Source organism: Corvus cornix, chromosome Z (assembly GCF_000738735.6).
Source record: "Corvus cornix cornix isolate S_Up_H32 chromosome Z, ASM73873v5, whole genome shotgun sequence".
NCBI classification, from domain to species: Eukaryota; Metazoa; Chordata; class Aves; order Passeriformes; family Corvidae; genus Corvus; species Corvus cornix.
The window spans coordinates 51,372,794-51,389,701 of record NC_046357.1 but is presented as its reverse complement, the minus strand read 5'-3'; the positions used below and the strand labels follow the sequence as shown (position 1 = coordinate 51,389,701).

General features: G+C 39.0%; 1 protein-coding gene across 2 annotated transcripts in view; it reads left to right on the top strand.

Annotated features, from left to right (window-relative positions):
* CEMIP2 (cell migration inducing hyaluronidase 2) overlaps positions 1 to 16,908 on the top strand; it is a 51,186-nt gene that overhangs the window by 15,218 nt on the left and 19,060 nt on the right. For both annotated transcript variants that reach the window (XM_010393071.4, XM_039566885.1), the window contains exons 3-10: positions 2,545 to 2,685; positions 3,221 to 3,782; positions 6,944 to 7,113; positions 8,371 to 8,559; positions 11,222 to 11,391; positions 13,881 to 14,090; positions 14,497 to 14,702; positions 15,268 to 15,337. In XM_010393071.4, the coding sequence (XP_010391373.3) occupies positions 2,545 to 2,685; positions 3,221 to 3,782; positions 6,944 to 7,113; positions 8,371 to 8,559; positions 11,222 to 11,391; positions 13,881 to 14,090; positions 14,497 to 14,702; positions 15,268 to 15,337 (1,718 nt within the window). The remainder of the gene's footprint in view (positions 1 to 2,544; positions 2,686 to 3,220; positions 3,783 to 6,943; positions 7,114 to 8,370; positions 8,560 to 11,221; positions 11,392 to 13,880; positions 14,091 to 14,496; positions 14,703 to 15,267; positions 15,338 to 16,908) is intronic.

Sequence of the window (16,908 nt, the reverse complement as noted above, 5' to 3'; positions counted from 1 at the left end):
GGGAGAGCAATGGAAATGCAGTTTCCTTCCCCATTTCCCCAGGCTTCTGATGCAAGGTTAGAATGGCAAGCTGGGGAGACTTCCAGGGAAGAGTTCTTCACTCTTGAAGCTCTCAGCTGGACTTGGCCAGGGTAAACAGAATCCTCAGAAAATTTAGCTGCAGAAGTCTGATAAACTTCTGCTGAGCAGAATATAGCACTGATTACTTTTTTCCAGAGGCCTTAAAAGCTACAGATGTGGTGTCTAAACAGGTAGAAAGGAACTGTTTAGTTATAGCTCAAGAACTGTTTCCTGCCTGTCTTTTTCTCCTGTCAAATTTCATTTGCTTACTCCATGAAAAGTTCTAGCATTGGGGTTTTTTTTGTCAGGACATTTTCTCATGAATGGTGTACTTTTCCTCCACCATTTGTAGAAATTTTACTTTTCCCCCCAACTCTAATAAAAGCAACTAAACCTTAAGGAATGCTTCAGGTTCCATTTTTACAGAAATGTTTTGAAGCAGAGGCTTGACTTGAAAAATTTTCAACATGAGTGGCTAAATTTGGCAAGGTCATCACTACCTAACAGTTTCTGGTCTGTGCTTCTGTTTTTATTTAACTTTAAAGGCAATAACTATCATCTGTAAAATCTACTCAGTAATTTTGGAGATAACATATGGTGAAGTTCTAAATATTTTATGTTTTCATGAAACCCACCACAATTGCTAAGGGAGAATTTCAAAATACTTTTGCTAAATACATATGATCTGCTTGCCAAAAAGTTGACCCACTGTGCCCCAAAAGCATGTTTGCATTACAGGAGTGCCTGTTTCTGATTCTGATGGCTTTCTTGCTGGATTGTAATGTACAATAGATTTGTAAACTATAATTTTTTTAGTTACTGTTCTATACCTCTTCTTTCTGATTCAACAGAAAAATACATGGTCACTAGATCTGCTCTTCTGTGAATCACACTAAGCAGAAGTCATCAGGTTGCTGACTCATGGTTTCCTCACACTGCCCTTTGCTACCAGCCAGGAAATAAGTGTTTCTTCACAGTGCTTGTGTGTGTGGTGTCTGGGGAAAAGGGATTAGGGACTCTGCATGAATCAGGCAGTAGACTTGCCTTTATCTGGTGTGTGCTCAGCAGTCTTGCTGATTGCAGTTCTCCTTGCTTTTTGGCTTTCCCTCGTGTTGAATTACATTTTCTAAAAGATGTCTTCATAGGATTCTCCCAAAAGATTTTATTTTGGTTTTATTTTTATAATACTACTTGTATGCCTTTTGCCCTTTCTGCAGTTTGCTAATTTTTCCCCAATGGTAGTCAAATCTTGGTTTATGTGGGTTTCCTGAGTTGGGAGGGATTTGAAATGTGGAGAGTTAATAGCAAAGGAAAAATATTTTGGTTAGCAAAACTAAGGCTGGCTTGTATTAAACTTGTGGATATTAATTTCTTTAGATGCTGCAAGAATGGACTATTTCTGACAGCTTTTTGCATTGAAGGAGCATTTCAGAAGTGTGGGTGTATTTCTCCAGAAGATAGGATGTGAAAAGGTTATTTTGGCTGTTACCCTCAGTTGGCCTCCTAACATGTTTATTTTGGCATCTTTTTGATTGTCTTTTGCATAAGAAAAATATCTTTAATATTTTAATTTTTTAATATTTATTTTTAATTTTGGTAAGATAATCCAAGGAATATGGCTTCCAGTTTTTACAGTATGTCTAGGCTTCCACATTACTCAGATGCTTAATTTGCTAGAGGTGTGTGGTATAAATACTACATTGCTGTAACTTTGTCTGAAATCACGCAAGCCTGACACTTCTTGCTGCTGCCTCTCCTTCTCTGGCCTTGTAGCTCGGTGTTACTGCCTGTGTAGTGCCAGGGTTTCCAGCAAGGATTGCCTGTGTCTCTGCTCTTGTGTAGTTTGTAGCCTGGTATTTAAGCTGACTTCCTGAGGGATACAAATGTTTAAGTTTAGACCCAAGTGTTCTATCTCCTGGGAAACTGCTCTAGGTAGTTAGGTTTTATACTAAGTATATTAAGGGTGTCTTGTCCCTCCTGCAAACTTCCCCTTAAATAATGATTTGGATGCTTAAAAGTAAGAAGGGATTAGCCTTTCTGACACGGTTGAGACCTTGAGGAGGTGAGATTCTTAGATGCTTTACAACCATGTTAGTTATCCTAGTTAGTAGTGTAAGACTTCCAGTGCTCAGCATGGTTGCTCTGTGTCTGACTGCATTCCACTTATCTCTGCTCATCTACTACAGGTGATCCAGCAAATAAGAAGAAAATCAGTTGGGGTTCAAAAGTATCTATGGTCAACAATGTGTGGTCAACAGTAGTTTAATTCGATAAAGGAATACCTTCCTACCCCTGAGACTTTAGCTATTTTTCAGGTGTCTTTTTGGCTATTCAAATACAATGACTGTAGTACTGAAACCACAGAAGGAGGTGGGAGTCCTTTGTGGGTGACTGACTCTTTCTTACTTGTGTTCATCCTAATGCTGCCTTGACTGATATGATGATGCTTGTTTTTTAAAAGTTGAATTTCACACTGTGTTGCAGAGAACTGTCCTGATCAGAACCCTCGCCTTAAAAACTGGAGCCCTGGAAAAGATCCTGAAAAACGAGTTATTATCAGAAAAGGGGATTTGTTTCGTCTGAACTCAGATGCTACAGTACACTCTGTAGTTATACAGGATGGAGGTATGAAATAGCAAGATGAACCTCTTGCTTCAGTGTTTGCATATTTTTCGCTTCTGTGATTACATAAAAATATGTTGAAACTTTATCTTGCAGCTTATTGACCAGTTCCCATGTTTTTTACTTTTCAGCCTGCTGCCAGGTCAGGTATATAATTCAAAAGATGAATAACCACTCTAGTATCTTTTCAGTGCAGCATTGGTGTAATTTTCTGTGCAATATAGTAAAACAAGGTTGTTTAGTAGCCTTTCTGGTACTAAATCTGTTTGTCCTCCAATGGTAACTGTTGTATATTAGTAATCCTATCAAAAGGGCAGAAAAAAACCAGGAATAAACCAGCAAATTCTTAGAAAGATAAATCACAGTTGGTAGCAGTTACTTTCCCAAATACTCCTAAATACATGTAAGAACATAACAACTTAATTCATGGGTGTGAAAAATAAATCTGTAATTTTTCTGTTGTTGTTACTGCAGAACTTGGTTATTTGAGTCTTTCTGAATTTTGCTTTGATGTGCAGAAATATTTCCTTTCCTTTAGGTTTACTTGTTTTTGGTGACGATAAAGAAGGTTCTAAAAATATTACCTTGAGAACTCGATTTATCCTGATAAAGGATGGTGGAATGCTTCATGTTGGAGCAGAGAAATGCCGCTACAAATCCAAAGCAACTATTATTTTGTATGGGAAGTCAAACGAAGGTGCTGATGTGCCAGAATTTGGCCAAAAATTTATTGGCGTGGGCCCTGAAGGAACGCTGGAGTTGCATGGGCACCAGAAGGTATCATGGACTCTTCTGTCAAAGACTGTATATTTCTCAGGGCTGGCCTATGGTCATTATACATTTAAAAAGAATTTTTCCCGAGGACTAAATGTTAGAGTGATCGATCAGGATACAGCAGAGGTTTTGGAAGTGCTGAAATTTGATACTCATGAATTTGCTGAAGAAAGCTTAAAACTCCAGAATTTACTGAGAAATGGACATCCTGGTCGCATTATTGCTATTGCTGTAGGAGATTCAGCTGCTAAAAATCTTCTGGAGGAAACCAGAGTGACTATTCAAAATCTTCTGGGAAGTAAGTTTGTCAGAGGATTAAGTTACAGGTAAGTAATTTATTTTCTCATTTGTTCTGAGTGAAGATGACATGCAGATTCTCCTGTGGGGGATTTTATGAACTTTGACAGTTCATAAAGTATTCAGAGAATTCTTGTTGTTGTACACAGTGCTGCAGTAACAGTATTCAGTTAGCAGTACAGTGCGGAGACTGGTATCTGTGTGACAGACTTCATTACTTACTTGTAATTGCTTGCTTTCACTGTTCATTATAGAAATTAAAACTGGGAGCAGCAAGGATTTTTTTTTTTCTTGTTCTAAGACATGGATAGATAACAGTTGCTAGGTGAAGCTTTTAATTTGTATGACTTTGGAGGAGCAAGGAGTGGAACTAAATGATCTCTAAGGTCCCTTCCAACCCAAAACATTGTTTCTAAGGGTTGCTAATCCCAGGTATCGAACATCTTATTCATACTCCTGCACTGTTGAAATAAAAGTACCTTACCTCTCCATTGAGTTTTCAAAGGAACTGACCTGTAAAACTGTTTTGTAATTGAAATGCAGTTACAAGGTGTTTCTATATCTTTTGGCCATTCTTTTCAGTTGGTCAGGATTTGGATGGTGAGTCAGTAGAAGAGATAAAACAGGAATTATTACAGCAGGAGAGTTGTGCTCTTCATTTAATTGTTGCGAAGGCTTTTTGTAATGTGTGTTCTGAGCTTGGCTTTGTGCTGCAGAAGGTTGTCCACACTACTCTGGGCAACACAAAGCAGTGTGCCCTGGGAGCCAAGAAGGGCAATGGCATCCTGGCTTGTATCAGCAATAGTGTGGCCAGCAGGACAGGGAGAGTTCTGTACTGGGCACTGATGAGGCCACACCTTGAGTCCTGTGTCCAGTTCTGGGCCCCTTACTACAATAAAGAGATTGATGTGCTGGCTTGAGTTGAGAGAAGGGCAACAGAGCTGAGGGAGGGTCTAGAACGTAAGTCTTGAGGAGCTGCTGAGGGAGCTGAGAGCGTTTAGCCTGGAGTAAAGGAGGTTCAGAGGAACGTTATTACTCTCTACAAGACAGGTAGGAGTCGGCCTCTTCTCCTAAGCAACCAGTGACAGAACAAGAGGATGCAACCTCAAGCTGTGTCAGGGGAGGTTTACAGTTGGACATCAGAGGAATTTCTTAATGGAAGGAGTTGTTAAGCATTTGAACAGATTGTCCAGGGAGATGGTGGAGTCATCATCCCTGGGGGTGTTCAGGAAACAACTGGATGTGGCACTTAGTGCTGTGGTGTAGGTGACGAGGTGGCCATTGGTCAAAGTTAGACTTGATGGTCTTAGAGGTATTTACCAGCCTAAATGATTCTGTGATTCCTGTGTTGGCAATACAAGTGAAAAGTATACCCAGTCTCCTAGCTGCCTGTCAGTCTGTTCTTCGTCTTCTATTGAGATGGTGTTGTATAACCTCTTTGTATTGTCCAGTGTTTTCCAGGAAATTGGTCACTTAGTTTTTCCATTCCATTCTTATCCCTCACTGTCCCCTGACATCTGGATTCCAGTTAGTTTCCTCCCTGTGCTTTGGCAGAAGCGGGCTGGGTGTCAGTCAGGATGGCATGTTCTGACCCCAGTTCCTGTCAGGAGTACATTTGTATCACTGGCTGTGTAAGCACAGGGGTGTGGGATGGAATGCTCTTGCTTCTGAAGCAGTTTGGCCAAAAGTGCCAAGACCTGGATGTCCTATAGTAGCATACCACTTCCTGAAAGCAGCAAAGCCTGTGTGGCTTCAGATTGTTCAGGGTGTGGTGCAGCCAGCCCAACCTGTCCTCAGAGGTGTAGGTTTCTGCCCGTGGCCTCTGCACCAGTTTGTCTGAAATGAGGAGCTTCTTCAACCTGTAACTGGGAAGAAGCAGCCTTTTTTCCTTCTCTGCTGAACTGATTCTTGTCTGCTTTCCTTAGTCAGTAGACGCTCTGTAAGCACATAAAATTATTTTGTTCTGCAGTGGAAGATAGGTGAGAAGCTCTCCCTGATGGCTCACTCAGGAAAAGCAGGGTCATTTTCTTAAACCTCTAAAGCTAGTGAAAGGCAGCATGGAAGTGAGTACTCCATTACAGCCCTCTCCCCTTCTCCCTCTTCTGCAACACATGGAATGCAAAATATGCATCAAAATAATTTTATTTTAAATGTCACTATGTGAGATGTTCAGCTTGTTTGCTGCTGCTGCTGAAAAACTGGCTCAGTTATCTACTACTCCTGTGAACATGTTAACTCTAAATTTGGCCTTTTTGTCCCAATCAACAAAAACATCAAGAAGGGTTAAAATAAAGGCAGCTGGATTGAAGGTGGTTTTAATATCTGCCTTTGAATCAACCATTAGCAACAGACTGCAGTCCGGCTAGCTGACACTGTTTTCACTTGGAGTGAATGATTCAACTTCAATGATGCAAAATTGTCTGGCTTTTTAATAGATGATCTCGACGTCTTCCTTTGCACACATGATTATGGCATGACAGAGCAGTAAAGGACAGCAAAATAAAGTTGTTTTTTTGAACTTAGTGGCAGCTTGCTGTGGTGTGTGGTTTGCTTTTAATTTCTAAACACTCACACATCAGTGATATCTTGTACAAAGGTTATGTAACAGCATGCATTTCCTTTTCTGGGTGTGAGCATCCTGAAAGGTGCAAAAGCTATTGCCTGTCCAGCACTGGGGCAACACCGGTGGCTGTTGCGGCTGTGTCCATCCCTCTTGGCCTGATGAAAATGTGGTCCACTGGAGTCCTGACTGCTCCTTTGGGGTGTTGCTGGCTGATGGCAAGGGTCTATGGCAGGAGCATTGGCACTGACTCCTGCTCTGCCTGTGCCCTGCTAAAGCTGTTTGGGAGTAGGATCCTGTGTGGCTTTTGTCACTCAGCTCTAGCGATTTGCTTTTGGAAAAATGTGTATCTTGTTGACTGTTTTACTAAAAATGTGTATGAAAGTCTTCTCCAGTAAGAGCTCTAGTATTTGCCAATTTGTGTATAGGACACCAAATCATTTTAAACTATTTTTCTCTGCAGTTAAGTTTGCCCATTTTCCTCTACATTTTGAAGTTGCATTTTAAAATTAGTTTGGAAGAGCAAGCAAAAGGGGTTTTTATGTCTTCTATGCTCCTTGTCTTTTCCCAGTTTTGTAAAGAATTTTTTAAGGGCCATTCTATTTAAACATTTACTTTTGATTTTCACAGGCAAGCCTGGGCTTTAGTTGGTGTCATAGGTGGTGGAAATTCTTCCTGTAATGAATCAGTGAGAAACTATGAAAACCACAGCACTGGTGGGAAAGCTCTTGCTCAGAAAGAGTTTTTCACAGTGGATGGTCAGAAGTTTGTTGTGAAAGCTTACAGCGAATGGAATGATGGTAGGAAAGTGTTTTGTGAAATCCTACAATTGGGGGAAAAAAAAATACTTTATGTGCTTTTTTTTTTCACTAGAACTGCTGGTTGCAATTTAAATTTTTGAGTACTGCTGTAAGTTGCATTTTGGATGAAATAGGAGGACACAGTTCTTCAGTACTACCTATTTTCTCACTGTTTGTATACAGTATGTGAGCAGCATAGTATTGAGTCTTAAATTTTAGTATATTTAGATAAAGGTAGGAGTCTTGTAAGTTCTGAAACTTTTATTTTAGTAATTTGGCAGTCATGGATGTTTTAAATCTAAGCTTCTTAGATGTTGATTATAGTACTAAAAAAGAAAAAACTTAATGGAAGCCAGAAGAAATGTTTTATTCTTGTTACAATTTTCTATTGCTGTTAGAGTCCTGAACTTCAGACAGCTGTTCAGATACAAAGTTGAATCTGTGGTATAAAAAGCTAGAAGACTTGCCACTTGCTTGCTTTTATCCTTTATTCTTCTTTTTAAATTTAAGCTATCTTTGATCTGAGTTTTTATGGGTAATCATCTCTGTATGTTTTTAGAGTTACTGAACGCTACTGTGATTTCCTCAATTTTTTTATGGTACTCATGAATTTATTTGTTAAGTAGTTGAGCTATTTCATACTACCCCTTTACTGTTCATTACAGCCCCATGAAAATATATGGACTTACATTTAAAAAAGAAATCTATCAAAATACATCTTTTACTTACTGGTGCTGTAGAATTAGGTTCAAGAGTTGGCAAAAGCAGCTGAACTTGGGCACATTCATCATAAGCTAATGAAATTCCATGTGTGTGTAATTTAGTCTGCCAAACTGTTCTATTAGTTGTGCTTAAAAAAGAAAGTCCTCTACTTTGTTTTCCAGGTCCTTGTTTACATCTGTACAGTTTCAAATGGCAAAAAAATGTCACTTGAAGCAAGCAGAGGTAGCTGGACCTACAAATTAGTGCCATATGATACTAGGGTTTTTTGGGGAAAAAAAGACCAAAAAACCCCCAAACATGGGTTTTTCCTGTCACCATTAGTTCTGTCTTTTTCCCTTTGTTTCATCTGAGATCCAATAGGTAAACAGGCTGTAAAGGCATCTCACACTGGCATGTTTGAGGTCAGAGTTGTACTTTAGAGGGTTTTGTGGCCTGCAAAATCTCATACATATTTTACTAGTATCACCTTGAGAATGGTTTCATATGAAGGTGAATATAATCTTATATTTGTTTCCTTTTCTTTTTTTTAATTAGGTGTCCCAATATCAGGCTTCCAGGTGGAAGCGGTGGGTGGAGTAGTACTGAACCTTCTGGATGATGTTAGTAGTTGGGAGCCTGGAGACAGGATTGTGGTTGCGAGCACAGACTATTCAATGTATCAGACAGAGGAATTCACCCTCCTTCCCTGCCCAGAGTGTAACAAGCATCAGGTTAAAGTCAAAGGTATGAGAGCAGTCACTGCATGAAGATCGGTGTGAAATATGTATTTGCTGCTGGACAGGCCCTTGCAGTGGAAGCAGTAAAGAGCAGCCTTTCTCCAGTTGCTGTATGGCTTTGTTGCCATATACACGGATGTGTAATTCTCTTTGCTATGAAGTGGCCCTGTGTGTCAGGTCTGCCTCACAGCTCACCATGCTAACTTTTCTTTCTCATTTTTTCCCAGGCTCATTGAATGCCTTATTTTTTTTTTTCCAATAGGGTTAGGCTTGTTTTCCTTCCCTGGCTCCTTTCTGTCTTTTCCCAAGTTCTCTTTATACATACTTGAATAGCTGTTGTGGTCATTACTGTTTCCCTTGCCTTTAGTGTCATTCTCATCTTTTGAACTGTTATCATTATAATTTTTTCTGTTGTTGTTAAAAAAGTAGAAGTAAAAGCAGGAAGAAAAAAAGAAAATTGCAGTCTGTGAACGTGTATCTTGTTTCTTTTTTTCTCCTTTTCCTCAGTCTCCTTTCTACCACCTCCCCAACAAAATGGTTATAAATTAAGTGGTCCTTCCAAGATGCTGCTCTCACAGGATATCCCCGAGTACTTGCAATCTGTTTTTTCCTTTGGGTGTGATGCACAACTAAATGGTCATGCGTGTTGTTGACCATTTCCTTTTTATTATCTGAGTCATTCTGCTTGGCATCGCAAGAGTCTCCCAGGGGACTGGCTTGCCAGCTGTGCTGGCGTCTCTGTTTTCCTTCTGCTGCTCCACACCTGCTCCATGCTGCCGCCCTCCTCCTTGGCGTCCTCCAGCTTCTGGTCTGGAGCTTTACCTCTCACTCCTGGTGGGCTGCAGCATCAGTGCGTAGCACAAACTAATGCGTGGTGTTTCACAGTGTTAGTTTGCAGCAGCTCATGGGTGTTCTTCTCAATCCGGTTTTGCCCCGTTAATTTCTTCACAGTGCAACTTCCTCTTCTTTAAACTGCTCTTCTCCTTCTTCATTCTCGGAAGTTTTCTGTCAATGCCCTCAGACTTCCCTGCCCACCTGTGCCTTAAGGGACTGTCAGTCTGTCTGCCTTTCTGGCAGTGAAATTTGCTTTTCACACATTTGTTAGCATGGTTCACATACGTTTTACTGCACTGAGAAGTCTCGCGTATGAAAAAAGCATATCTGCATTTACCTTATTATACATCAGAGAATACGCATTTGAGTGAAGCTGCAGAGCTAGCTTAGTGCTATTGAACGTGATATTTCCTCAACTTCATTCTTAAGTGTCATGTTGCATGTTTTAGTTTGCACAGTGTTTTAAAGAGCAAACTTAACTTGAAGATTGCAGTATGAAATTTAAGGTTTTTGTCACCACTGAATAGTGTGTGTGTAGACTATTTCATCTTGAAAATCATGTGCTGTGAAAAAGTAGCTGCTTTTAAAGGTTAAAAAAAAAAACATTTTCACAAGATTTACAATATGGCATAAAATACAAAATCTTGCCTTTTTTTTTTTTTTTTGGAAAGTAAATCCTAGCTAAACTATTAAAAAGATATTAAAGGAGGTAAACTTGCAGTCAGCTTGCCTGTTTCAGGTTCTTTGCCACCCTCAATAAAGTTTTCTTTGTCATAGTAATATATACAGTTTTAAAAATTCCCATGCTACCCTACATATTTGTTCCACAAAGAATGAATTTTCTGTGTAATGGTAAACTTGACAAGCTGAAGAATGTGCTGTCTTGAAATTATTTCATGCATTGTTTTGCTAGGTTTTTAGCTGGTTTCACCTTTTTGTAGAAGGAAAACTAAAAAGTATTGTGTTGTGGGAGCCCTGGTTGCTCTTTCTTCACTGGTTTACTGACTTGCTAGTCAAATATAGGGGTAAAACAATAGTTAAGCCTTAGGGAGAGGAATGCAGACATCTCTTGTCTTTTTAAACCCTCAGCAGCAGATACAGAGTTGGTATAACTCTTAGTTCTTCTTCATATTGTGAAGTTTAGGCTTGTATCATTTTTTTTAAGCCTTGAAAAGATAGTGATAGTCTGTATTCAGGGTATCATTAAATGCATAAATGCATTTTTTAAGGTTTACAGAATCAGATTTTTTTCTCAGTTTAAATAAGAAATTGGTTGGGGTTTTGAAGAAGAGTGTAAAACCTGATTATCTTCTTTTTCCTAATTTTGAGTTTATGCATCTTCAGAATAGCTATCTAAGAAAGAGGAAATTTAGTTAGGAAAGCAAGTCCTTTTTTCTTTTAGGAGGGAGGAATAGAGCATTTTCAAACAGTGTTTTGGCTTCACTTTCAGTTCTTAATTTGTCTTTGAAACAGATTAAGCAGCCAGCATCTTTCTTCTTTTAAAGCAAGTCTGCATCTGTGTTTCACTAAAAGTTTGATACATTGGATTAATTTCAACTCTTCTTTGTTTTTTTCCCCTTCTGTTCACAAACTATTTGATAGAAATTGAGATGCACTTGCAAATAAAATGCTGATATTTTTTGAGGATTAGTTTCTTATTAAAATGAAAAATACCATAAGAAAAGCTAAAAGGGAACAGCATGTTAAGGAGGAGGAACCCATGGGTTTTGTTGCCGCAGTTACCTTGTTTATTTATATAAGTTGATTCTGGTTTTAATCAGTGGTGACTTTTTTTCTTTCTTTTTCCCCCCACTTCAAAACTTGTTGTTGGACAGAAAACCCTCAGTTTCCTCATGTAGGAGAAGTAATTGATGGAGTGGACATGAGAGCGGAAGTTGGAGTTCTTACAAGAAACATCCTAATAAAGGGGGAGACAGAAAATACCTGCTATCGTGAAAAGGAGTGTCAGTTCTTCAGTTATGATACATTTGGTGGACATATCAAGGTCTGAAAAACATTTTAAATTAACTTTGTCATATAAAGGCGTATTAAGCACAAAAAGATGAATGTTAAACTTTAAGGGATTTGAAAACTCACTATCAATTCGTTCAATTGCTTTGTGTGGAAATGACTTTGTTCTCAGCTTTCCCCAAATTAGATTTAACTCCTCAAGACTTAGTCTGCAGAAGGAAGGGGTATAATGCACAAACTGTTCTAGAAATGCCCAGCAGGTGTTGTAAAGTTGTATGGCAGGGATTAAACTGTACAAGTGACATCCATGCATGTGCATCCTATAACATTACAGAATAAAGCTTGATCTCCCTTGTATCTCTCTTCCTTCCTTTCACTGCCTTCCTGCTTCCCCAGGTGATGAGCATTGAATCCTAAAGATCTGTCTCATCTGAGGTGAGCACTAGAGAGGCATGGAAAAGGAAGAAACTGACTTGTACCATGGGTTTTTATATTTAGTTTCTTAAAAATCTGAAAGTACTAAGGTTATGTAAAGGAAACTGCTTCTAATTTATTGTTTATGAATATAAACTAAGCTGAGAGAAAGTAGTGTTATAGAAACTAGTATTTAAAGTTGCGTTCACTTATATTTTTAGATGAAAGATTTGAACAGCAGTGCTTCACTGATGCTAAAGAAGTTTGAGGCCTCAAATTTTAATTGCAAATATATTTGTGCTCATTATATGGTCATCGCAGTTTAAATCTCTTTCTAATGTATTTGCATACAGATTTTAGTTTCGTAGTGGTGGACATAAGAGTGGGAAAGAAAATAAGCCCTTGCCTACTATGTGGCAGCTTTTGTTTTGTGGAAGAAAGTAGGTGGACTCAAGGCACCTTTTATATTCATATAACGTAATGAAAGAAGATAATGACAAGCTGTGAATCTTGCAAAGTGTGACCTTGATTGCCACAAAAGTGTAGATACAGCAGACCTTCAGTTGGCTGGAAGGTAGAAAACAAAAATTTTGGCTCATCAAAGTTAAATTGTTCCCAGGAGACTGTTCTGAATAGTGAGTGTTTGCTGCCAAACCTAGACTTCAGCACAAAAATGAAAGCATTTTTGGCTTATGCTAATCTTACATGCTCAAGCAGAGGGATCCTTGACGTTAAGAAATGTAATAGCTTTTGAACATCCTGGATTTCCTACTGTCACCCCTAAAGGGGGCTTAGTGGCAGTGAGGAGAGGCATTGGTTTGCAATTTTGGTGCTTTTCAATACTAAGCTAGAGATGAGGGATGCCTGGTTTTGACCATCCCTCTTTATGTTAGGCATGCAAACCCGAAGAGTTCAATTAGAGGAGGAGGAAAAAAATACTACTGATTTCCCTAGAGGACACAGTACATATGAAAATTGGTATTTTTGATAAATACTCAGTATAGGTAAGTTAATGAAATGAAGTTACAAAAAAAAAAGAAGTGAGGGTTTGTTTTGGTTCAGTTTCTGGTTTTTTTGTTTGTGTGATTTTTTTCTTTTCCCCCCCTTATGTTAGCTTCTTGCAGTTTAACTGTTGCATTTGGTTTATGCTTTCATAGCAGGTTAGGTGGAAGAAAATGCTTTCTCTTTCCTGCATTACTGGTACAACCCCATTATGATTTTACTTCATACATGGTAACTTTACTGTGAAGTTGTATGATTGTGAGGTAATTTCGTATATATTCCTTAATAAAGATGTTTCTCTGGAGCGCTGTGTCCAGTTTGGGGTTCCCATTGCAACAAAAAAGTAGATGCACTGGGGTGTGTCCAGAAAAGGTGGCGTATGGCAGTATGTGGTGGTGAGTGACGGGGAGCTGAGAGGAGGGATCTTGTTGCTGCCTTCAGGTACTGGTAAGGGTTCAGAACAGCCACAGCAGTCCTTGGAGGTGCACGGTGATATGACAGGAGGCAATGGGACCAGGCTTAAAGAAGGCAAATAATGCTCACATGCTGGGGAAGTGAAAGGATAGAACCAACTGACATCATGAGCATCTCTGTGACTGGAGGTATTTTCTGAGCAGTGTGCGGAGCAGCTGTCTTATGAAGCTGACCCAGCACCGAGCTCTCAACTGGACTAGATATCTCAACATGTTCCTGCATCATTCTGTGGTTTTTATCCAGCCAAGCCCGTCCCAGGTGGACTGTGCTGGTGCAGCTTCATTACAGACACATCCAGATGTGAGTGACTTCTGTTTGGTTGTACCTGTAAGGATATTTAACGTGCCACTTGGTAAAGACCAAACAGTAAAGTGTGGCAATATGTCTGGTGAAAATTCCTCTGTTTTAGCCACGTGGAGATTTAAATTTGAAATTTATTTATGAAGGATGCAGTTTTTGTGAGGCATCTTGTAGAGCAATACAGTAATGTTTGTTCTAACTTTTGTTATGGCCTGTGACAACTGTGTACATCTAGCTCCTGTACATCTGGGGTGGATGATGTATTAATTTAAAATTTCCATTGGCTAAAAAGCAAATAATTGGTTGTTCACTCGGGACTTCATTTTTTTTTAGATTTTGAAGAATTTTACATCTGTTCATCTCTCCTATGTGGAATTGAAGCAAATGGGCCAGCAACAGATTGGAAGTTACCCTGTTCACTTTCACCTCTGTGGGGATGTGGATGAAAAAGGAGGATATACTTATAAAACTTATCTGGAAGGTCTTTCCATTCATCACTGTTTTTCCAGATGTGTGACTGTTCATGCAACTAATGGTTTGCTGGTAGGTGCAAGGAGAGTAAAACGTACTGTGTTGAAATAAATGTTATGAAGAGTATTTAGACACCAAAATAATCCCATCCCTTCTGCAAATCCAGGGCTCAGCAATGGTTTTCTTACTTCAGTGAAAAAAAAAACTACTGCAAACAGTATTTTAACAGTTCTCACCATTCTGATTTTTCAGATTCTTACAGCAGCTAGCTGTAAGACAGCTGTAAGGCAGCTAAGCTCTCCAGACATAGCAGTGTGTTTGTAAGGGATAAATAAAACTGTGTGCTTGAATCATCTGAGCTGCTGATACTGAAACTTCACTCTGCAGCTGTGCCAAGACAGTAAAACTAGATGGTATTTGTCAAATAAATCTCAGTAAGTGCTGTTACTACTGACATAATGAACTTGTATTTCTGCAGATAAAGGACACCATTGGCTATGACACACTAGGTCACTGTTTCTTCATAGAAGATGGCATTGAACAGAGGAATACTTTGTTCCACAACCTTGGGCTAGTCACAAAACCAGGCACTCTTTTACCTACAGACAGAAACAGCAGCATGTGTATTGGGATTAGGGATAAGGTATATGGAAGTTATGTTCCAGTGCCAGCCACAGACTGCATGTGAGTATGTCATGGTGAAAAAGTAAAACCCAACCAGCGACAGCCGTTAAACTGCTGGTGGCCTCTTGACAAAATACAGATGGAAACATTTTTATCTATAATTTAATGAATGTAGTCCACATAGTATTGGTATTTAAAAAATAGTAATAAAAATTAGCATTTAGTCTTCAATAAAAGAAAAAAAATTGGTTTATAGGAATGTTGTTGTTTCGTATGATACTTGGGGCCTTAAAAGTCTATTGAACATTTTCACTGCTGCATAAATGCATATTCCCAAGCTATTGCCACTGTTTTTTCTGAATACTACTTATTTCTTGTGAAAGCTTCTTAAAACGGTTTATCATTGCATGGGATATCTGCACAACATTAAGTACAATACTGTTCACTGAACTAAAAAAAGGGCAATTTTGACTTGTAGATGTGGGAGGTTTTGTGATTTTTATTTTGAATGTGAAGTAGTTACTTCATCAGTTTAGCTTTTTCTGATGTGCTTATGAAAAAGGGGAGATATTTCTGTTGGGGCTAGAGGTTTTCTGTAGTAACTTGTTTCTGAATAATATTTCAGGGCTGTTTCAACATTCTGGATTTCTCATCCCAACAATCATCTTATAAATAATGCAGCAGCAGGCTCACAGGTGAGGCGTGTGGGTGTAATTCATGACAAGCTGCTCATGTTACTGGCATTTGTAAAATCTGTAACATGTACTGCCAGATATACATATATTTTTCTTTTTTTATATATGAATTTTTTTATCTTTGGCAGTGTATTGGCATTGAAAGTGCAGGATGTGTCTAGATGTGCATTTAAGAGATGCTAGAAATCTTCATTGTCGCTGGAACAGAGGCTATCTGAGGAGATCTCTTCTTCTTTGTAGTTAATAGACCTTACAGTAGTTATCGATGCGTATATGTAGAAATCCTTTTATTTTCACAGAACTGATGCATTTCATACTGAGTCTTCTGTGTTTTCTGTAGGTTGTCATGAGTTTAGTGACAGCTCTGCAAGAGCTGTAGTCAGTGGAATGAAAACTGACTACAAAAAGGTGTTCATTGTGTAAGAAACAGCTAAAACACTTCTTTTCTGCTAGTGGTTAGTCAGTTGTTTCCACCCAGTGACTGCTGATACGGTTTTGCTTGTTCTGAACATTGTATTAGTTCAAGTATCTTGCCATAGCTGCCTGTGAAGTAAAGCTCTGTACATATAGTGGAGGAGGGGACTGGAGTCTGTTCTATATTGGGTGAGAGGCTGAGATATGTAAGGTTTTCAACTGGATTTTTCTGAAGAGATCAGTCGGAATAGAAAACAGGAAATGTTGTTGGTTGTTGTTGCAAAGGCTCCAATGTTGGAAGAGTATGAGCCTGTGTGTTCTTAGCCACAGATAACATTTATCTCTAACAGATAGCATTTATATAAATAGGTAATTTATTTATTAACAGATAACTGTTATTAATAAATAGAATATCAAAATACTTAACTGAGTTGAAATAACTAGAGTATTAAAAAAAACTAGAAAATTTTATTCTGCTTTTTGTGTGGTCTAACTTTTGTTGCTTTTATTGTTGTGGGTTTGTTTCTGTCTGTTATGACAAACTTAGCTATTTGACTGTTTGCCACTAGGAAGGATCTGGATGCCCCTACCAAATTAAACTAGTTCTTTTCTGGCCAGCAGAATGTTTTTCTATTTCGCCTGCTTTATGTAATATACCTAGTTTAGGCATTGCCTAAAATTAAAGGCTAAAGCTAAGTTAAACAGCTTCTTTGATCTGGTGCTTAAGTCCTGTAAGGTTTTTTTCTGCCTATGTAGCTCATCCCAGTAGATGTCCCAATATGGTCCAAGCCTACACAGGAATGTAGCCCTCATGTCGTACAGGGCCATGGCACTGGTAGCCTTGGTTGTGCCCGAGTCTGCTGACGAGCCAGACTATGAAAATCCTGCTCCTCACACGCCGCGAGGCATGGATTCATGACGCGTCAATATAACACCAATTAACATAATACCGACTGTGACTCGGGTGGACAGGCCACCCTTACTTAACCCGGAGAAGGTGCATATACGTGTGGGTATGCTCATAAAATAGCAGGATGTGCCTGACAGGAGCAAAAAAACTGAAAAAACTTTTGTCTGTTGCAAAGTTTAGCCGCTCTGATACACCTCCCTTGCATGGATGTAAACTCACTAGGAAAAAGGGACCACAGCTTGCTGTG